General features: G+C 38.2%; 1 protein-coding gene across 1 annotated transcript; it reads right to left on the bottom strand.

Annotated features, from left to right (window-relative positions):
• Window positions 1–7,309: 7,309 nt before the first annotated feature.
• Window positions 7,310–13,104, bottom strand: LOC125253080. Its single transcript, XM_048166832.1, has 2 exons — window positions 10,879–13,104; window positions 7,310–10,679 (listed from the first exon to the last, which is right to left on the bottom strand). Exons 1-2 carry the CDS (start codon window positions 12,522–12,524, stop codon window positions 7,556–7,558), a joined length of 4,770 nt encoding a protein of 1,589 aa, XP_048022789.1. The 5' UTR covers window positions 12,525–13,104; the 3' UTR covers window positions 7,310–7,555.
• Window positions 13,105–21,569: the final 8,465 nt, after the last annotated feature.

Here is a 21,569-nt window from a genome sequence, read left to right on the forward strand (position 1 = left end):
AATTGCCCGGTTAAGACCCACATAAGACCCTTACAGATCCCACTTAAAACCCACCTGGGCATCCACGGCTGGCCCCCATGTGGATCCCGGTTGCAAACCCACTTTAAACCCCTTTGGGCAGGTGGGGCCCAAATGGGTTTGGCATGAATTGCCCAGTTAGGACCCACATAAGACTCTTACAGATCCCATTTAAAGCCCATCTGTGTAGCCATGTTGCAAAGCCCACTTTGGACCCCTTTGGGCAGGTGGGGCCCAAATGGGTCTGACATGAATTGCCCAATTAAGACCCATGCAGTACCCTTACAGGTCCCACTTTTAGTACGTCTGGGCTTCCACGGCTTGCCCCAATGTGGATCCCGGGTGCAAGCCCATAATGGGGCCCACATTTGCCGCCCATGAAGCCCTCATCTGGGCCCCACATGTCATTGCTGGCTGGGTAGATACATATTAAGACTACAAGCCAACTAAAGACGACCAATTGAGCTTATTCGCTGTAATTTACAATTATTTCCCCACTGACAAGTTGTGTTTATTCAGAGGAAGTGTGCAGAAAGCAGTGGGAGAGTCTGGGACACATAAAGGAGCGGGAGAGCCCCTCTCATGACGCGAATTCGCGTCTGTTGTGAAGGGATTTTCACGCGCAAATGAAGCGAGTAAACTCAAAATGTTCAAGCCTCCAACTACGCGCAAATAGCGCGATTTATTCGCGCAAGTCGCGTCTGGTGTGAACGCAGCATTACACTTGCACTCGCAGAGATGGATTATTTTCCAAAAATCATCATTTGAAAGAAAGTCATATTCTGAGAGTATTTTCATTTTTGGGTGGAGTATCCCTTTTTTAGTATTATCAGAAACAACAACTTTATTTTTCTTAGCAAAAAAAAAAAAAAAAAAAAAAAAAAAAAAAACTGTAGTTTGGTCTTTATATTTAAATTCAACTGTTAAATTTTGAATTCTGTTAATTTCATGTTTATTACTGTGAAGCTGTTTTGTATAAAATGCTACAGAAATGAAGATGACTTGACTATGAACATTATCCTGTACCTATGATTTGTGGTCAGAGGCTCTCCATCACAATCGTTGGGCTGGTGGGGTGGACAGCAAGTGGACAAGCGTCTTGACAGATGGGTTTTGACCCGCACCTGTTCCAGACAGAAAGAGATATTAACACAAGTGCAGAGAACATATCAATTCATAAATTACACAATAAAATAATATAATTTGCTTAACAGTGCTTAATTTAAAAATATTATTCTACTTCTTAAACTGTCTCATGATCATTCTCACCTTGTTGCTGTTGCACAAACCATCTCTGCTTCTGCTACTGAAAATAAAAAGTAGATTTTTTACAGTAATGAATGACACATGTAAACCTGTAGGTCATGACAAATAAGCATCTTTTGTTATTGAATCACTGGCTCAACTGGTTCATTGAAAACAGTTTGTCGTTCAGCAGAAAGTGAATAAAAATTATACTATAGTAACTGGGCTGTATTAATATTAATAATAATAATATTAGTAGAAAAATTGGGCGTATGAATGCCATTAATGCCAAACCAGCATATGCCTTAACTATAATAACGAGCGAATAACGTGTGCGTAATTTAAATTTAGCAAAAAAAAAAAAAAAAAAACTTACGTTACAGGCTCCACTATCAGTGACAGGATCACGTGAGCATCATCGATCGACAACAGCAGGCAGCACGGTCTCCCAAACACTCTACAGCTGAAATTTTAAAAAATATTGAACAGTTTTTTGTGTGTAACGTTAGTTTTCAGTAGTTTCCAAATTAAAAACCAACTAACGTTAAAACGGAAATCTGAAAATATCAAATGCGTCTCCTCATGTGAGCAAATGAAACAAACAGGGCACTAAATTGACAAATAAAGTTAAAAAAAAAACATGACAAAACAAAACATTATACATTCAAAGTAGCAATTAACATTACATATGTGAAAAATGACGACTAAAAATAAAGTTATAGCGCTTACCTTTTACTCCGAGAACTCCCGGTTGACTGACGATCGTTACAGATCAAAATGACGCGCATGCGCAGTACTCCAAAAGCGTGAGCTGCTAGTGGTTTCCCATTCAAATTACGTCACAGTTAATATCGTACATCTAGCGATTTTATTCATCTATGTATTTGTAATTGATGTAGATTTAAACGCTATATTACTGACAATAAATTAAATAAATAAATAAATAAATAATTAATTAATAATAATAGACTAAAACACACATTTTTATTCTGAGGTGCCATGATCACTATTACACAGATGTATTTTTTGGGAAGATCATATGTGAACAAAGTGGTCAATGTGGAAAATATGGGGAAATTCATATTTTTTCTGTAAGTGTTTAAAATTCTTCTAACATAATGGATAGTTTTGATTGCAAGGCTTTCTTCCACCCACATTTGCATTGTCAACTGTAAGATTGAAAATGTATTTTCTTGCGCCCTGAAATATATTTTTATGTATAAATATATTTTCTTGCCCCTGAAATACGTTTAAATATATTTTAAGTATTTGAAGGTTGAAACAAAATATATTTTCAGTTTCAAAAAATATATTTCATTGAACTTCACTGTTTGTAACATATATTTACCATATATTTAAAATATATTTTGGCCAGATAAAATACATTTTTTTACCGTATGCGTATGCACGTGACGTCACCGTCGACCATTGCGACTGCGGTCACGCCCGCTAAGTGGCACAAAGACTGAGCGGCAGCATTGGTTTTCAGCGTGAATGTCGCGAAAAACTCACAAAACACATCCAAAACGGGAAAGATCTTTGTGATTGACAAAACAAATAGCTTTGACACAAAACCTGAGGTATACTTACAGACTGCCGAAAGCTACTGAAAAAAAAGCAAATGGATCACTGCAATTCACACAAACAACTCGACTCCAGCAGAGAAACATGGATTTGCAGTTATCATTTTGTGTCAAAATGTTGGATTTTGAGGTAAAATCATACCGTATATATTGTATTGTTATATGACAACTCATCAATTAAATATTTTCCATCTTATATTCTGCATAATTGGGTGTTTTTAAATAAATAACACTGACAAAAGCTATACTATAAAACTATATGTGTTTTAGGGCTGGACAATATGACGATATAACATTGATATAAGTGATTACGCAGATTTAAACCTACCTTGTAGTTATATCAAATATTTACAGGCAGATTTGCTTTATGTATTTCCCCGGAGTCGAAATCAGGCACATATAAATGTCAGGAAACACGACTCCTGGCTGCATGTCAATATCCATGGATTAGGTTTATTTGACAAGTTGTAAGGAACACCACCTTTAGTGTAATTCGTTATTTTTACTCGCGTTTTCGCAGTTTCCTCTATTAAATCCAGTCACGCAGCAGGTTCTTTTGCCACTCAGTCCAACTGAGGGAGCGCGCTTTCGGCGGGAAAGTGATGTCGAATGTGAATGCGGTCACGCCCACTGAGTGGCAAAAAAAATGAAGGGGCTCGCACACCGGACGCGAAGCTCAGCGCCTCGCCACGTCTTTAAAATTCAAACGCATTGTTTTCTATGAGTGTACACACACCGGCGGCGACATTCGGTGCCTGTCCGCGGCGCCCAGCTACGACTCAGAAAAAAATATAAAACAATGCGTTCGAATTTGAAAGACGTATCGCGGCGCGGCGCTGAGCTTCGCGTCTGGTGTGCGAGCCCCTTGAGCGGCAGCAATGGTTTTCAGCGTAAATGTCGCAAAAATCACACAAAACACATCCAAAATGGGAAAGAGCTTTGTGATTGACTGTACAAATAGGTTTGACACAAAACCTGAGGTGTAAAAACTGCAGAAAGCAACAGGGAAAAAAGCTAATGGATCACTGCAATTCACAGAAATATCTCGACTCCAGGCAGACAAACATGGATTTGCAGTTATCATTTTGTGTCAAATTGTTGGATTTTGAGGTAAAATCATACCGTATATATTGTATTATTATATTTATGTTGACAACTCATCAATTAAATATTTTCCATCTTATATTCTGCATAATTGGGTGTTTTTCAATAAACAACACTGACAAAAACTATACTATAAAACTATATATGTTTTAGGGCTGAACAGTATGATGATATAACATTGATATAAGTGATTACGCGGATTTAAACCTACCTATATTGTAGTTATATAAAAAATATTCACAGGCAAATTTGCTTTATGTGTCTCCCCACCGTCGAAATCAGGCACATATAAATGTCAGGAAACACGAATCCTGGCTGCATGTCAATATCCATGGATATTAGGTTTATTTGACAAGTTGTAAGGAACACATTCAATTCCAACCTTTATTGTAATTCATTTGTTTTACTCGCGTTTTCGCAGTTTCCCCTATTAAATCCAGTCACGCAGCAGGTTCTTTTGCCACTCAGTTCAGCTGAGGGAGCGCGCTTTCGGCGGGAAAGTGACGTCGATGCATACCCTCTATTGATAGGTTGTTTGCAGTCACGTGGTTCTGGTGACGTGCGAAGTTCCCGTGGAGGGCAAGCAGTGAAAATTAGAATGGAAGAGATGGGGAAAAGTCCTTTCTTTGCTGGTTTAGAAAGGTAAACAGAAAATCACAACATATGTTGGACGCGATCATTATGTTATGAAGAGGAGCGACTTTTCCGCTGAATTAAAAGACTTTCCTGCCATTGAGGAGGCAGATATAGAGGATGTGAAGCTGCCGTCACGCCATGTTCAGTTCTAGTCTGGGTTTGTTTATATCGCGCTGCCTTTCTGCTAGTGAAGTTAGAGCAGTATTTTGATTTTCTGTTGTGATTGTGAAAAATGTCGCCATTGTAGGTCATTTATGCTGAATCGAGAATTGTAATAGGAACTCACGATATATCGTTCGTGGAAAAAAAATGGACGGTAATAAAATTTTCGCCTTGGTTGAGAAGGTGAGGGAAGACGACTAGGAAATGTAATAATGTCACTAAATAAACACACTGCCTTTCACTCAAAATAATCACATACTTTGCTGAGTTTTGTATTTGGTTTTTGTGTAATAATTAACATTGTTTTAGAGTATGATCACTCGGCTTGTGAATGATTAAAACTTGTGCACAGCCACTTCAAAACTGTTCACGAGCTTCTATGGGTTTGATTTTGGTTGTCATTTGTTGAAATAAATGCAAAAATACAGCGTGTCTGTGTCCTGAACGTAACCCTCCGATTCTCCTCCGTGGTCATATGGGAAAGTGAATACCCAGCAAACATTGGTCCGACGGCGACGTCGTGTCCCCGGCCAAAAATAGTCGCGGTAGGACGGCATAAATCGGTAAAAATATGTAACACAGAACATTTCCTAAAAATGCATTCAGATATGTTTGTACATGTCTATAGTTCAAGGGGGTTGCATGTATAATTGTTACTTTGACTTTTAGCTGCGTGTAGTTCAATATATACCCTGTTGTAAATCGGTTGTGAGATGACGTCACTAGGTGACGTCTTTTACACGTGCATTACACGTCCATCATGACCCTCTGTGAAATCCTTGTTCAATGTGCAAAAGCTGTGATTACACCTTGGTTAATACTGCAATAACTAATTAAAGTGCACCAAGTAGTTTTTAAGAGGGTTTTAAGAGGTTGTGAATAGACGTCCACTGACGTCGTTTACACGTCTAGTCACGGTTGTGAAAACACGTCCACTGACGTCGTTTACACGTCTCGTCAAGCAAGACTAGCAGGGGAAAAAAAGAATTTTCTTTATGAAATACATGATTTGTAGGCTATACAAAGTAAATATATTTAATTTATCTTGTTTAAATAACTGATTTTTAGTCATTATTTCAATCTGTTTTATGTTGGTCTATTCGTTGAACATGGAATGTATGCATATACATGTAAAACAGATATATATCCGATCACCATAATTGCAAAAACTGTGCTGCAAAAAACATGCATTAACAAAAGATAGTAACAAATCTGGGGATATTCCAAAAACAAAGAAAAGAAACTGATGGGAGTTAATAGTATATCTGTGAAGACACTTTTAGTTTATGGGGTAATGCAATCAAGAGTATATGCAGCAATGGGGGAACACCTCAAGCACGCTCCAGGAAGAGCTGGGGGTGGAGGATATAAACAATGAGCCAAACCACTGTAATGTGTTTGAGGGATAGTTCACCCAAAAATGAAAATGTTCATTTTCTCAACCTCATGTTTCAAACCTGTATAACTTTCTAATTTCGTTTGATCACAAAGATATTTGGAAGAATGTAACTAAGCAGATCTCGCCGCCTTAACTATCATAATATATTTTTTTTCTATAATGGTAGTTAATGGGTTGTGAGATCTGCTTGGTTACAAACATTCTTCCAAATATATTTGTGATCAACAGAACATAGAAAGGTATAGAGGTTTGAAACATGAGGGTGAGTAAATGACAGAATTTTCATTTTTGGGAGAACTATCCCTTTATATAATTCAGGATTTTGTACTTGTTTTAATTTGGTTAACAGAAACCGTTCCAAAAAATAAATTGTGCTAAATCAGAACATGCTTCTTTTTTGCTTATGTCTACAAATAATGTGTTATAGGCTAGTGACAAATGGTCAAAAAGTGCTTTAGTTTTTGAGATACCCCTACCGGAGGTAGAACTAAACCCAACAATGTTTTTCCTCATCTCTAAGGTGTCCCATATGTGAAATGGATTCTTGGCTAAAAATATTTTACTGCTAAGATTGTTAAATTAACAGATATTGTTATGCACCCCAAAACCAAAAAAGGACTAAAATACAGCCTGTCCGTATGGGAGTTAAGGCATATAAACTAGTGCAGATCAATCACACAAGCTCTGAGAGCTTTGAAACTTGACATGTTTGTAGTCAGGAAGTTGATTTAACTACTAGAAAAGACTGGATGTGAATATCTTGATGTATGGAATAAATAGAGACATATAAACACATACCTAAAATAAGCGGACATGCACAAATTGAATATCTATGCAGAATGTTTTCATTTACTTTGTGGTTGCTTAGCCAAGGATTATCATAGAAACGCATATGATGGCTTTTTGGAAAGGTGGGGTTGTGCTGAATCCAGCAATACCAAATATGTAAATATAGCATGACAAATCAGGGTGTTGTGTCACTCATTGTATGAGGTGTCTAAAATGAATGAAAATGGAACACTGACATAATTTAGTCCAAAGCCCATTATCAGTGGTGAGAAGAATGTTAAGAAATTCAAATATAAGATACATCTAATAATGAAATATTTCATATGGCACCTTGTACCTTACCATAGCACAAACAGGAGACCAGGAGTCAGGATTGCAGTTTGACCTTAATGAGCCTTTTAATAAAACTATAACTTAATTTCACATGATACAAATTAAATTACTGTCTTAAATCAAACAAATGGCAATCTAACTAAACAAACACTCTGTGGGGGAATGAGCCCTGTCTTCTCAGGCTGTTTTTTTTTTTTTTTTTTTTTTTTTTTCTAGCAGCAACCATTTGGAACATTAACTGCTTTTGGTTAGCCCCCCATGATGTTACAACTGCAACACACCACTGTCACTCATCCACATTGTCATCAGTGACAAAGTGGGTCATATTTGGACAGTCTGGGAAAGGGCAAGAGCAAAACTCTGTGCAGGTCAAGCCCACTGAAAGACACTGGCATTTGATGGCATCGTTGCAGTTTCCGTCTTTACAGTAGAGGTGGGTGATGTCTCTAACTTCTTTAGGTGCTGGTGCCTTCTGGAACATCACAGGTTCAATGCACCCATCTTCTCTGAGCCTCCATCCTCTGCCAACTGGGTTCCAGAGAAGAGGTTTGGCCAGGTGGCTGTGACGCCACACTGCTGTTTGGTACAAGGCTCTCAGCACATGTTGCTGGAAGGCATCTTCTGTTGGGGGTAGATTTGCTGCTGACAAATCTGTGGTAGATGCTAGTGTGTACCTCAGCTCATCCAGGTTGGTGCAAGGATACCCATCCACCTTTTTCTTTTGGCCATACAGGAGGAGGGCATACCTTCTTGCCACAGGCAAAGCCTCTTCCAGACTACCAGAGAGTCCAAATTTGGTCATTTCCTGTAACTCACAAAGATGGGTCTTCAGTCTTGTGAGGGCAGTGGCCTTCCCAATTCTGTACAAACTGCTTGTGGTGTCACAACCCGTGAGGGCGTGGCATGCAGGTAAACACTCACAAAGCACTGATCCAAGCTTCTGAGCGATCGAACAGATAGGAATGAATCTTTCCTTAAGGCCATGTCCAGAGTGCATAAACACTGCTGAGGATCCAAACATCCCTTTGCTTGAATAGTACAGAAGCAAAACTAGTACATCTGTATCATCACATTTGACAATTAGACGAGAATGTGACTGTGCAAGGTGTATTGCATGTAACACCAGCCTTGTGTCAGCCTCCTCCTGGTCACTGTAAAGATCTTTCAAGCATTCAATGCCTGACTTGCTAACCCTTTTAACCTCCTGACCATTTTCAAAGCCACCTGCCAAGATGACCGTGTTCCCTGAAGAAATTCTTGTTGGCCCAGTACTGGTGATGTAGGTGCTGACAAAGCTACATAGAGCAGCCTTGTTTCCGCTGATCCTGAGGTATTTTCTGTAGTTTGGAACCCTTGTTTGTCCTGTGATGATATGTGTTTGTCTGCTGGTGTGAATGGTGCCTCTTCTTTGTCTTTCAAGATCTTTGACTGAGTGTTGGTGGTCATATCTATCAAACACTATAACAACACAGCTGTTACCTTCCTTTCCCATTAAAGTTGTGATCTTTTTCCAGACACACTCACCTAGGTCATTGAACGTTTGAAAGGCTGAATCACTGAGACTCTGTAGAAGAGCCATGCCATCAATGATATATGCTGATGGTTCTTTAACATTTGGCAGCTGCTGTGTCTCTTCAACAACAGCCTCAAGTTTTTTGGCCAGGTCAGCTTTTGTTGTTTTCCTCATGCTTCCATCATCATAAAACAAAGAGGGTGGGACCGCTGCGAGTTCGTGAGACATCACAGTCTCCATGGACACCTCTCTTTGCTTGGAGACAGCCAGTAATCTTCGAAAGAGCACGTCTGAGTCCATGTGAACCTTTCTAGATATGCTGACTCCAACTGATGTTTTCATGTCCTTGAAGGTTGCACACTGGTTTCTTTTCTCTGGCTCCCAGAAGCTCTTTGTTCTTTTTGATTTTGCCAGACGTTGTTCAATAAAGATAGCATTCTGCTTCGCACCATCTTGGAGGAAGCTTGAGAGCTCTTTTGCAACTTTCTCAGATGCAACCTGACCACTTGCAATGTTGATCAGTTCCTCGGGAATGCTATCAAGATCAAAGGGATTCTGCCTCTGCTCCACAGCTTCCATTATCTTCTGTATGTCTCTTTCATCTCTGTCCATTCTGGATGCTCCATGCTCCTTGTGTGCTTTCGAGCTCTGATCATCAGTGTCACAAAGCTCTTTCATGGCATCCACATATGCTGTGGTCACATGTCTTGTCATCAACCATCTTGTGAGAGCTCCTTTTCGTAATGTGAAGCCAACAACCCCACCCTGACTCTTGCCTTCTCGATTAATGGTTTGCTCCAGTGCCTGATCAGTAGCCACACAGTTGAAACTTTGATGCTCAGACCGGCGAACAACAAACCCACCTTGCTGCATGAATTTGTATGCTTCTGGTTGTTCATGTTCAAGTGCTTTCATTTCTGCAACATAGACTGGCATGTACTTGCCATAATTGGTCCTGCCAGCAGCTCTGAACCAAGGCATCACTTCACACATGCAATTCAGGTGAAGTTGAAAGTCAGCTTCACGCTCTGAACGAAGAATCCTTAGCAATAGATCAGCACCATTGAGGAACATTAACCAGTATCCAAAGGTTGCAGATTGCTTAACTCCCTCATTTATGAACATCTGGATTCTCTTCTGGATCTCAGGAAGTTCAGTTTCCACCTCACTGATGAGCTGTTGAGCGGTGGCCTTGTCATTACCATGAAATGCATGCTGTACATCTCGTAGGATTTGCTCTTGTGCTTCAGTCATTGCACATTGGCCTTGTTTTTCAAGCCATGATTGCATGGCTTGCCAGAAGAGCCTGAACAGAGCCTCAGAGGCTAGCTTTATGCTTCTTACTCCTCTTGCCAGCTGTTTCCCTTGAAGCAACTCTCGAGCTGTTCCCTCTGCATACACATCTGACTCAGTTAGTATGTCAAAGAGTCCACCATCGCCATAGAGCTTTCCAATGCTTGCTAGGTAAGCCATCGTGATATGCATACCTCCCAGTCTCATTGTGATCTTTCCTTGTAAGGGCGATGGTTTGCTCCACAAGATCTGTTGTGCTTTACTATAAATTGCAAGGTCTGCTGTCACAAGAATATGGTGCTGTCCCAGTTCTGCAGCAAGCTGTACAAGTCGTATCATAGATGTGTAGATGGTGGACAATTCTGAGGGTGATTCTCTTATGAAGGGCAGGTAGAGTACACTGGCTACTGAACAAGCAGTGTCTGACATGAAGGCATTAAATGCAGACCAAGCAGGGACATGCTGCTGATTCTTAGTTACATTTCGGGTCAGCTTCCATACCAGATCTCTGTCTTCAGCTGCTTTAGAGATTGTTGTGTTTGTGTGCAATAACTCAGGTTGGGCAAGTTCAGGTGGTTCGGGTCGCTTTGTAGATTTGATGTATCTGTAATCACAGAGAGGATAAGCTTATGATCATATGCATTGAATATCAAATTACTTTTAAAACCTCACAACATACATTCAAATTGAACATTAATTTGTGTTAATCTTTAGCAGTTCATGTGACTAAGCGAATACCATAACATGAAAACAAAAACAACATAAAAATAGATTTCAGAGAAAAAAGAATGGACAAAATGTACCTGTAAAGTTTATCTCCATTCATATCAAACGTGTTTAAGGTGGTGAGGGACCTCTGTGGTACCCGTGCTAGGCATTTATCTGCTGTGGAGACTTGGCCTCTTCGGAACACAACAGACGCCATAGCATGAGTTGTACGCTTCCCATCCAGGGTGTCTTCATTTTGGTCAAAGTTGTCGATGGCTGCATCAACAATTCCATGTTCAGCGACTCCAGTGAGGCCAGTTGGGATGTAGACACCACTCTCTGTCCTTGATATCTGGTCTGCTGCCACAGATGTGAGGAAGTGCCTAACCTCTGTATAGGAAACGCAGTGCCCCATTGCACTGAGCTCATTGATGAGTGTCTTACTACCAAACTCATGATGTATCAAAATGGAAAGTCCCAGTGTGATTGGCGTATGGATGTGACAGCTCTGTCCAATAAGATCATGGCAGATTGCGATAACACACAGATTGTCCTTTGAAGCTGGGTCATCATCACATGTTTGGTAATCTCTGTGGGCATGTGAATCAACACACCAGTTGACAAAGTCATACAGGATGTTGGGTACATACTTGCTGCAATGGAGACGTGATAGACGGTCACTGCTGACATATGATTGACTGTCATGTTCTACCTGCTCCATGCTTTTCCTCAATATGTCTGCAGCCCTGTGTAATATTTGGATTTCGGAAAGACTCTGACTTGTCTGTGAAAGTGTTGTCTCACAGTCTACTGTTATTTCTGTGAGTTTAGCAGCTTCCCTCAGTGCACAACCTATGGTCATACTATCTGAGCAGATCAGATCTGACTGTCCTGGACGTGGAACGAATACAAGCCTGTCTTTGTAATGCTGTATCAGCTTTTCCTTTAGTTTCCAGGATCTATATTTGTTGTGTTGAACTGTGGACACACCTTCTTCCACAGCAATGGTCTTTAGTATGTTATCATAGCTATCAGTCAAAGAGTTGAGAGTCCTCACTTTCATATATTTGGACAATACTGTTTTATCAATGTCTTCAGTGAGCTTAATAAAGGCTTTGTCATAGACATTGGTCTGCTTTTCTGATTCTTTTCTTCGTCTGGCAGCTGCTATATTTCTTTCAGAGATGTAGTGTGCAAGGCACATTTTATGGTATTTGGCATCATATGCAAAGAGATCTGGGCATGAAAGAATTCGAAGATGTACATCTTCATCAAGCCTTTCAGAAGCTGCCCGAAGGACCTTGTCTCTGGTACTTGCGCCTGTACCAGTCGAAATGGCTATCAGAGGTTCTGGTCTAGAGCTGGCCTTCCCACAAATGAAACAATCTCTCCGTATTTTAAATGATGTTGTATCAGCCCTACTCAGCCTTCTTGGTGCAGATGTGCTCTCACTCTCAACAATTGCAACTTGCTGCTGCTCACTGATTTTTGTCTTACTGCAGTAGTTCGCTCTACATGATACATGATATGAAACTTTGATTTTGGAAGAAAGTATGTCATCTGTATATGGAGCCAGCGTTTTATGGACATCATCATCTCTCTGCTGAGCAAGTGTAAGTATGCGTTGGAGGCCTTCTACTGTGGGGTTTTGGACATAGGGATCTTTTTTCTTGCCCTTTTCAAAATCTTTCCCACAAATTATACAAACCTTTGGATCCAATGTCTGTAAGACATTCTCCATAATTCAAGAGACTAGTGAAAAGGAAAAATTATATAAATTTCAGAATTTTCACTGAAATGCAAATCAAGTTGAATTACACACACAACATTAGTCAGAGGGCTAAGTAATTTTAGCTAGGCTAATCAGTTTCTACAACTAGCTATTTAGCTACTTGTATTAGACTAGGTCAGCCTTTTCATTTGACATAATATTTGTAATGATTTACCTGTCTGATTATGAAGATATCAATAAAGACAATCAAGTAGCTAGCTACAGCTGGATCCAACTATTAGCCTAACAGTAGTCAACTCACTAGACCAATCAAAAACTCAAATTAAATATATTTAATATCTTGTTCTTATTTACTCAAAGATCACACCAATCGGGTGAAGTAGTGTAGGCTCTACTGCCCACTGCTGGTCTGGACTGATAAAAGCAAACAATATTATTTTCCATTATTCAGTTATGACTTGACCAAAACAAAACTCAAGTGGATATACATTTTTTAATAAAGATGTTCCATTCCGATGATAACCTGATTCAATTGGATCTGTGTTTCATATGAATTGTATAGTATACTGTGTATCATTATTAAATGTATCATAAATATAGATCAGCACTTTCCTAATGTAACTTACTTTGCAGTAACAATGAATTTCTTAACATTCTTCTCACCACTGATAATGGGCTTTGGACTAAATTATGTCAAATTATGTGTTCCATTTTCATTCATTTTAGACACCTCAAACAATGAGTGACACAACACCCTGATTTGTCATGCTATATTTTCGTATTTGGTATTGCTGGATTCAGCACAACCCCACCTTTCCAAAAAGCCATCATATGTGTTTCTATGATAATCCTTGGCTAAGCAACCACAAAGTAAATGAAAACATTCTGCATAAATATTCAATTTGTGCATGTCCGCTTATTTTAGGTATGTGTTTATATGTCTCTATTTATTCCATACATCAAGATATTCACATCCAGTCTTTTCTAGTAGTTAAATCAACTTCCTGACTACAAACATGTCAAGTTTCAAAGCTCTCAGAGCTTGTGTGATTGATCTGCACTAGTTTATATGCCTTAACTCCCATACGGACAGGCTATATTTTAGTCCTTTTTTGGTTTTGGGGTGTATAACAATATCTGTTAATTTAACAATCTTAGCAGTAAAATATTTTTAGCCAAGAATCCATTTCACATATGGGACACCTTAGAGATGAGGAAAAACATTGTTGGGTTTAGTTCTACCTCCGGTAGGGGTATCGCAAAAATTTTGGGGCATTGTCACTAGCCTATTATTTGTGATGACCTTTTGTCAAGTTAAACCTCAAGACATAATTAATTGCCTTTCACGATGTTACACAATGGGTGTGTGATTATTTTATAATAAGGCTTATATATACACTTAAAATATGCAGCAACACATTTGCACGTCCAGAAGACGACACATTTAGACGTCCAGAAGAGGACACATTTACACGTCCAGAAGACGACGCATTTAGACGTCTATGGACGTGCAGAAAAGACGTGCAGTTCACTTCCAGAAGACGTCAAAGACGTCGGTTCAACTTTCATTTTGGAACTATTTTTCAACCATGACGGGACGTGTCAGACGGACGTCTTTTCAACGGTCAATAGACGTCCGAATGTTTGCTGGGTATTTACAAAAACAACAATAAAACTAGTTACATTTACACGCTTCCAACAAATAAATGGATCGACTTCTGTCAGCTTGTTGAACACATTTATTTTATTTGGACATTTTGTACCATATGATGGCTGAAGCAGCAGCGCAACACTGTTCTCATGGTAACCAGATCAACATTGTGAACAGAATTCTACAAAACTTAAAGTGAAAATACCAAATTATAATTAAATAGGATAAAATATCTTCTCCTCCCTACAAACGATAGCATGAAGAATGTGAATATTTAACCAAGTCAAAAAGGTAAGCAGCTATCCATATTTAAGTATCAGCAGACGCAAAACGCTATAAAAGGTGACAACTTTTAAAGTTAAAAAACGAAATAAGTTATAAAAAATGGTATAAGTTATGTAAATTATATAAACACCTTCTGGGTTCTCAATTTTATCGATTTGAGCAACCATAAACGACGCAAAACATGCGAATTTTGAGTTTTTGATAGGATTCCTATATAGAAACATCACTCCCTGCCCTCCAGACTCATTCGCGCTGCTGCTGTGACGTCATGTGCAAACAACCTATTACATCGCGTGATATCCGCGGAACATTCTCCTGTTTTATTAACAACTTTATAACGTTTCCTAATATCTTCCTGATACCTAATTTCAATGTTTCATTCACACAGAATTACAGAGAATTATAAATTCTGTATTTAGAGCTCAAACATGACACACTTCTTACACACATATTACTAGACTGACCTAATTAAAACAATGATTACCAGAGAAAGAAAATTCATAAGGGAATACAAACATATAATGCATCGAATCCAACATGTTAGTAATCACATCATAACATGTGTTATTCTGAATATAGTTAATATTTTAAATGATCAACAATTGTCCTTTTGAGATTGAAGATTGAGTCTGTAAGCATAGAGTCATTGAACAGCGACCAGAGTCACAAGTGACCGGGTCAAAACGGACTCCTAATCAGGAGGAGGTCTCTATGGATCCGTTGTTCTTTTCAGGTCCGTTTAATTAGTGTTTCCTGTTCTGTTTGTTTGATACAAAAGGGTTTTGTGAGCGTCTATAAATGTAATGTGATCAGGAAGGCCTCAGAACAGATATTCTCTGTTCTTAAGTCACGTTACCACTTCTCTTAATGCTGACTAGCTGGAATTAGGAGCTATCCAGTGCCCCCGGGGATTCTGGGGTCAGCGAATGAATCCTTAGTCAAATTAAGCCTTATTTGGTCATGTTCCCTGTTGATAACGTCATTTGGTAAACGAGGCCCTACAAAAGTTAATTTTGTTAAATTTACTTAACTTAGTTAAGTAGTTTTACTTAATTCTATATGTGAAATTAAATAAATTAAATATAATCAAGTAATATTTGCTTAATTTCTTTATGAATGTTAAGTTCAATAGTTAGTAGACTTTACTTGATTATAACAGGTAAGTTGTGCAGAGCAGTATAAGTCAAATTTACTTTAAATGTGTTAGTCCAAATTGTTACGAGGATTTTAAGTCATTTTTTTTTTCAGTGTTGACATGACAGCATCTAAATTGAAAATTATGCACAACCCCAAATCCATACAAGTTGGGGCATTTTATAAAAATGGAATAAAATTGAATCTGTGATTTCTCTTTCAATTTTATTTAAGTACAAAGAAAAGATTTCCTGTGTTTTCACTGAACAATTTGATTATGTATGGTAGATGCTGGAAGAGCTAAAATCTTTGCAATCCTGCATTGAGAAATGTGATTTTGGAATTGTTTTTTCTCTCATGACATTTGGCACAAAATAGTGAGCCATGACCCATCTTTGCTTGCAATGACTAAGAAGCTCTTTTACACCCAAACATGATACCCTTATTCACCTGTTAATTGTGGACTGTTTTAAAACAGTTCAACCTGGATTTTCACTTTTATTTTCCCTCTGTCATAACTTTTTTGGAGTGTGTAGCAGCCATCAAAATTAAAATTTGTTTATATTTACAAAATACAATGAAGTTGGTCACTGAAAAACACTGGAATCTTTTCTCTGTACTTTTGTCAGTTAAATAAAGTTAAAAGAGAATTAACAAATGACTTTTTTACAAAATGTCCCAGCTTTTTTGGATTTGGGCTTGTACAAATAAATAACTTTCCAGATACTTTCCAAATACTTTTATGAATACTGATTTCATGGAAATAATCAGTTGATTTTATTCTATTTATGATCAATGAAATTGTTTTAAATCAGTTGACACATTTACTTGATTTGAAATGATAACATTTCATTCTGTTCTGTGTGATTCTGCCAACTCGTTTCAAAATATTGCAAAATGTTAAACAAGACTATATTTAAAAACCTTAAAATGAATAACATTTCTGCAATTGTTTAAGCATTACTTGTGTAATATTTCTTTTGTCTGACATGGGACAAGGAGTTTTCTCAACATATTGCTATGGCTCCAAAAATGACCACAAAATACAGTACAAACTAGAAAACATAAATTGATCATAAAAAGCAAAAGAGCATTTTGTTTGTGTGCTGTAATCCAAATCTTTGGAATCCATATGATTGTAGACCTGAATTCAAGCCTTTATTTAACAACCATTGTCTCCATCCTCAGTAGTGACCGCAAACGTCAAATCCCACACTTCTGACAAATCCAAAATTTGCTACCAGAGAAATACTTGGTCACTGGTTTGGCATGCAATGTTTCCACTTGAATAGAGATATGTTTGCATGGGGTGACATGTGGGGTAAGGGTTCAGGCATTTAAAATATGTCTATAAAATGGTAAAAATGTAACTATACAAATATATATATGATATAAAAGATTAGTAAATATTTGATGTCTCTATAGCTGTAAATATGTAATAATAAACACTTATGTTAGCCTGATATGTTGTCAATATGTCAATATTTTACATTTCAGCATCTATGCAAATGTACCAAAAAGTTTTTTTTTTCTGTTTTGGTAAATGTAAATATACGTAGCTATAAAAAGTGAGACCATGGCTTGTGTGTGTGTTGTGGTGTTTAGCTGCAAAGAGAGAGACAGTCTGCTGAAATGTTTATTGTCAATTTATGATATGAATGTGTTATCGTTCACAGCATGTTGTTAAGAACATGATAGCATCTGGAATGATCCATGTTAGTTATTATGGTTTCTGGATTGGTCTGACTGACAGTGATGTGGAGGGTAGATGGAAATGGGTTGATGGCACCAACATGACCTATGAGTAAGAAATCACTGAATTAAACTGATTATTCTCTAATAAATGATCATATCTCACAGTCAGTATCATATCACACAGAAAGCAGCACTGAACATCTAATGCTGATCTGTTCTTTCAGGTTCTGGTGGTCTGGACAGCCTGATAATTACAATGATGAAGACTGTGCTATGACTTCTTCAGCAGGATGGAATGATTATCCATGTAGTGGAGTATTAGGATGGATCTGTGAGAAGATTGTTTTTAAATGACACATTTCAATAAATATGTGAGCAACTCATAATGTAATAAAGCAAAATGTAATAACTTCACATTATGTTTGAAAGGCACTTTTCTTTATTATGCTCTTCTGTAATAAACTAAATGTAATATTAAAGCTGAATTATCACGGGGGCACCAGCGAGTACCGCATGGAGTAGACGTATTTTTTATGTGTGCTTCATTTCCCTCGATTATTCTTTATTTTTTAACAATATTCTACTGTTAATTTTTGCTCATTGTCAGCCTTAATGATCGCAGACATTATGACTAAGCCTAAATCAAAGAAAGGAGATAAATCAGCTGAGGATTTAGGTGAACAAGGCGTCAGTCATGCGATGCACAGGCCGTTGCTAGCCCCACGGACCCTGTTAACCTCGCTGACATTATGGAGGCTATCAAATAAATGAACGGCTCCATGAATGAAAGATTCTTTGGAATCTACGCTGTCTCAGGCTTTGGCGACGCTGCGGGAAGTTACTTCGCGAGTTACGGAACTCCAAAAGGCCAGTGCAGATTACGAGGGCTGCATTTCTGAACTTGAGGCTCATTGTCATGACTGGTTCGAAACATGTAAATCTCTGACATCTTTGTTAGATGATCTTGAAGGGCGCTCGCGGCGGCAAAATATTAAGATCATTGGTCTGCTTGAAAAAGTGGAGAAGGGCCACCTGACTCAGTTTCTTGCTGACTTTCTTGCTGAATTTTCCAAAACCTCCGAAGATTGACCGAGCCCATCGTACGGGCCCGGTTGGTAATGCACAGTCCCGTCCTCGGACTATGGTGGCCAGACTGCATCATTATCCTGATAAAGAGAAGATTCTACGTCTTGCGTGGCTGTCTTCACCTTTGACATACAACGACTGCGCATTCTCATCTTTCCCGACTTCACCTCAGAGGTTCTGAAACAGCGTCAAGCTTCCAACGCTGTGAGAAAAAGACTGAAGGAGGCTAATGTTCGACACAGGCAGAGGTGTAAAGTACTTGAGTAATTTTACTTGATTACTGTACTTAAGTATTATTTTTGGGTATTTTTACCTTACTTGAGTACATTTAAAAATCAATACTTTTACTTTTACTTGATTACATTTTTTGAGAAAAAAAGAGTACTTTTTACTCCTTACAATTTTATTTACAGTCAAAAAGTACTTATTTTTTGGAGATCACTTCATTCTATTTTCTTTTGCTATTACCAAACCAATTGAATTGTGCTGATGACCAGTTTAATTTAAAGGTTATTTATTCAATGAGATTCATTTTCACATTCCATGAAATTGGTCAGTCATGTTCATTGGTCCTTTGGAAGTGACGTCATGTTGCATCAATTACCACAATGCACAGCACCTTGACCTCAAAGAATATACACTAACAAGAAGCGACACTCAACAGAATGTTCCATTGCAACACCTGCGCCAGCAGCGGCCTTGCATTTCCGCCATTTTGGGGTGAAGGCGACTTGGCAGTCCACTAGTTTCTATGGCAATATCAGCTGCTTTGTTAAAAAAAAAAAAAAAAAAAAACTTTTTCACAAAACCTTTTTGCTCTCAGTCAGTTTGGGTTAAAACTCTTTAAAAAATCTAGTATTAGTATTAGACTTATAAACACTGAATTAATACCGACATATGAAATTAAATTATGACATGCATCAGAAAAATTGAGAATGTTGGACAATAAATATATGAATGTAACAGCTTGATTTTGCAGTGTTGTCTAATGTCCATTGAAGCAAAAGTGTCCAAAAGTGGGAATTATGCGATAATGGACACAGCAGATCATAAGATCATTATGTTTGTAGCATGATCCATTAAAACGTACAATATAGCTTATTTCAATTCAGACCTATATATTATTATTATTATTATTACTCCACTAGGTCTGAAATATATTGTTCACTGCAAACATGATGATCTTAAATGTATTAATTATTAATTTACTATTAATAAATGTGTAAAGTTTCATAAAATGGAAATGCTCAATAAAGTAGGCTAACTACGTTACCTCAGATGGATGAATGGTTGGATTCCACAACTGGTAAAATAAAACGTATATAAGACAATACAACATTTACTGTGGGAGCCATACAATTTACTGGTGACTTAATTTAAAAAACTGTTCTACTGTGCTTCTGATTTGGCAGTGAAATTCACCGATTTTGGGTGCGTAAGATGTGAAGGATTCAATGGTCCAGTTAATATTTTCACCCCATAATGGCGGCCGCGCTACCGGAGCGCCATCTAGTGACTGTTGCCTAAAAAGTATCAGAGTGTCGCCTCTTGGGTTCTATACTCTTTGTTGATCTGGAAATTACAGTGGGTATGGAAAGTATTCAGACCTCCTTAAATTTTTCACTCTTTGTTATATTGCAGCCATTTGCTAAAATCATTTAAGTTCATTTTTTCCTCATTAATGTACACACAGCACCCCATATTGACAGAAAAACACAGAATTGTTGACATTTTTGCAGATTTATTAATCTTTGTACATTAATGAGGAAAAAAAATGAACTTAAATGATTTTAGCAAATGGCTGCAATATAACAAAGAGTGAAAAATTTAAGGGGGTCTGAGTACTTTCCGTACCCACTGTACGGAAGTCAAAAATCAGCCACAGAATCAAGAGCACCCATGGCCAACAGATCATCTGATGATGAAGATTTTTTCACTTCTTTGAAAAAGACAACACATGAAGCCAGCAAAGAGTTGGATGGATATTTGCCCTGTGTTTCAGACAACCAGTGTTTCAGGCACTGCAGGATTGATTTTTAGCCCCAAAAGAGCTAGGCTTGGCACTCACAATTTTGAAAATCAGCTTCTGCTCAAGTTAAATCCAAGGTTTTGCAACTTTGAGTAGCATGTTGCATACTGGCATTAGGTAGTAGTCTTATAGTTTGATAATTAAATACAATTAAACACAAACAGTTCTAAAGGAGGATGAAACCTTGTATGTGGTTCATTCACTTCATGTTTTTAGAGATTAAAAGCTTAAACAAGAATCTCTAGTTTTCGTTCTTGCTGTTACTTTTACTTTTTTAATACTCAAGTACAATTTTAATGTAGTACTTTTTTACTTTTACTCAAGTATGATTCTGGCCAGATACTTTTACTTTTAATTGAGTAAAATTTTCACTCAGTACTTGTACTTTCACTTGAGTAACATTTTTGAGTACTTTTTACACCTCTGGACACAGGTTGTTCTTCCCTGCTCGCCTTCTCGTGACTCACAACTCAACTAAACATGTTTTTGACTCAGCCGAGAAGCCTTTGCTGACTCTATCACAGTCGAGGACAACTCTGCACAGTCTGCATAAATGTTTTTAGCAGTCAGACTGTTTGGCAAGTCTTTTGACTTTTATGTGTTTGGTCATACCGTCTGCGGGGCCTATGTGAGTACTATATCATAGCTGGCACAGATCAGTTTGATCCCAGCTAACACAGTTACATTGTGACGACGTCACTGGTCCGGACCATATTCGTTGTAGCGACGTACCAAATAACGTTCTAGGGACGTAACTTTGTGATTCCCATATTCGTCGTGGCGACGTTATAGTGGTACGTCTCTGTAACGTGAGGAGTACGTCTCAACGACCAAACTGGCACGTTGTAAAAACGTAACTGGATCGGCTCATATTAGTCGCAGCGACGTTCCAAATAACATTCTAGGAACGTGACTTTGTGATTCCCATATTCGTCGTGGCGATGTTATAGTGGTACGTCTCTGTAACGTGAGGAGTACGTCTCAACGACCAAACTGGCACGTTGTAAAAACGTAACTGGATCGGCTCATATTAGTCGCAGCGACGTTCCAAATAACGTTCTAGGCGTAACTTTGTGATTCCCATATTCGTTGTGGCGACGTTTTAGTGGTACGTTGCTGGAACGTAACAGGTACGTCCTGAAGACCAAAATACCACCTCGACCTTTATCTTAAC

This window comes from Megalobrama amblycephala, linkage group LG2, assembly GCF_018812025.1.
Source record: "Megalobrama amblycephala isolate DHTTF-2021 linkage group LG2, ASM1881202v1, whole genome shotgun sequence".
NCBI classification, from domain to species: domain Eukaryota; kingdom Metazoa; phylum Chordata; class Actinopteri; order Cypriniformes; family Xenocyprididae; genus Megalobrama; species Megalobrama amblycephala.

Excerpts from the sequence above, each read along its gene's own strand:
- LOC125253080 (XM_048166832.1), bottom strand. The coding sequence starts at position 12,524 with ATGGAGAATGTCTTACAGACATTGGATCCAAAGGTTTGTATAATTTGT. Across the intron at positions 10,680-10,878 it reads AATGGAGATAAACTTTACAG|ATACATCAAATCTACAAAGC; the intron begins GTACATTTTGTC and ends CTGTGATTACAG.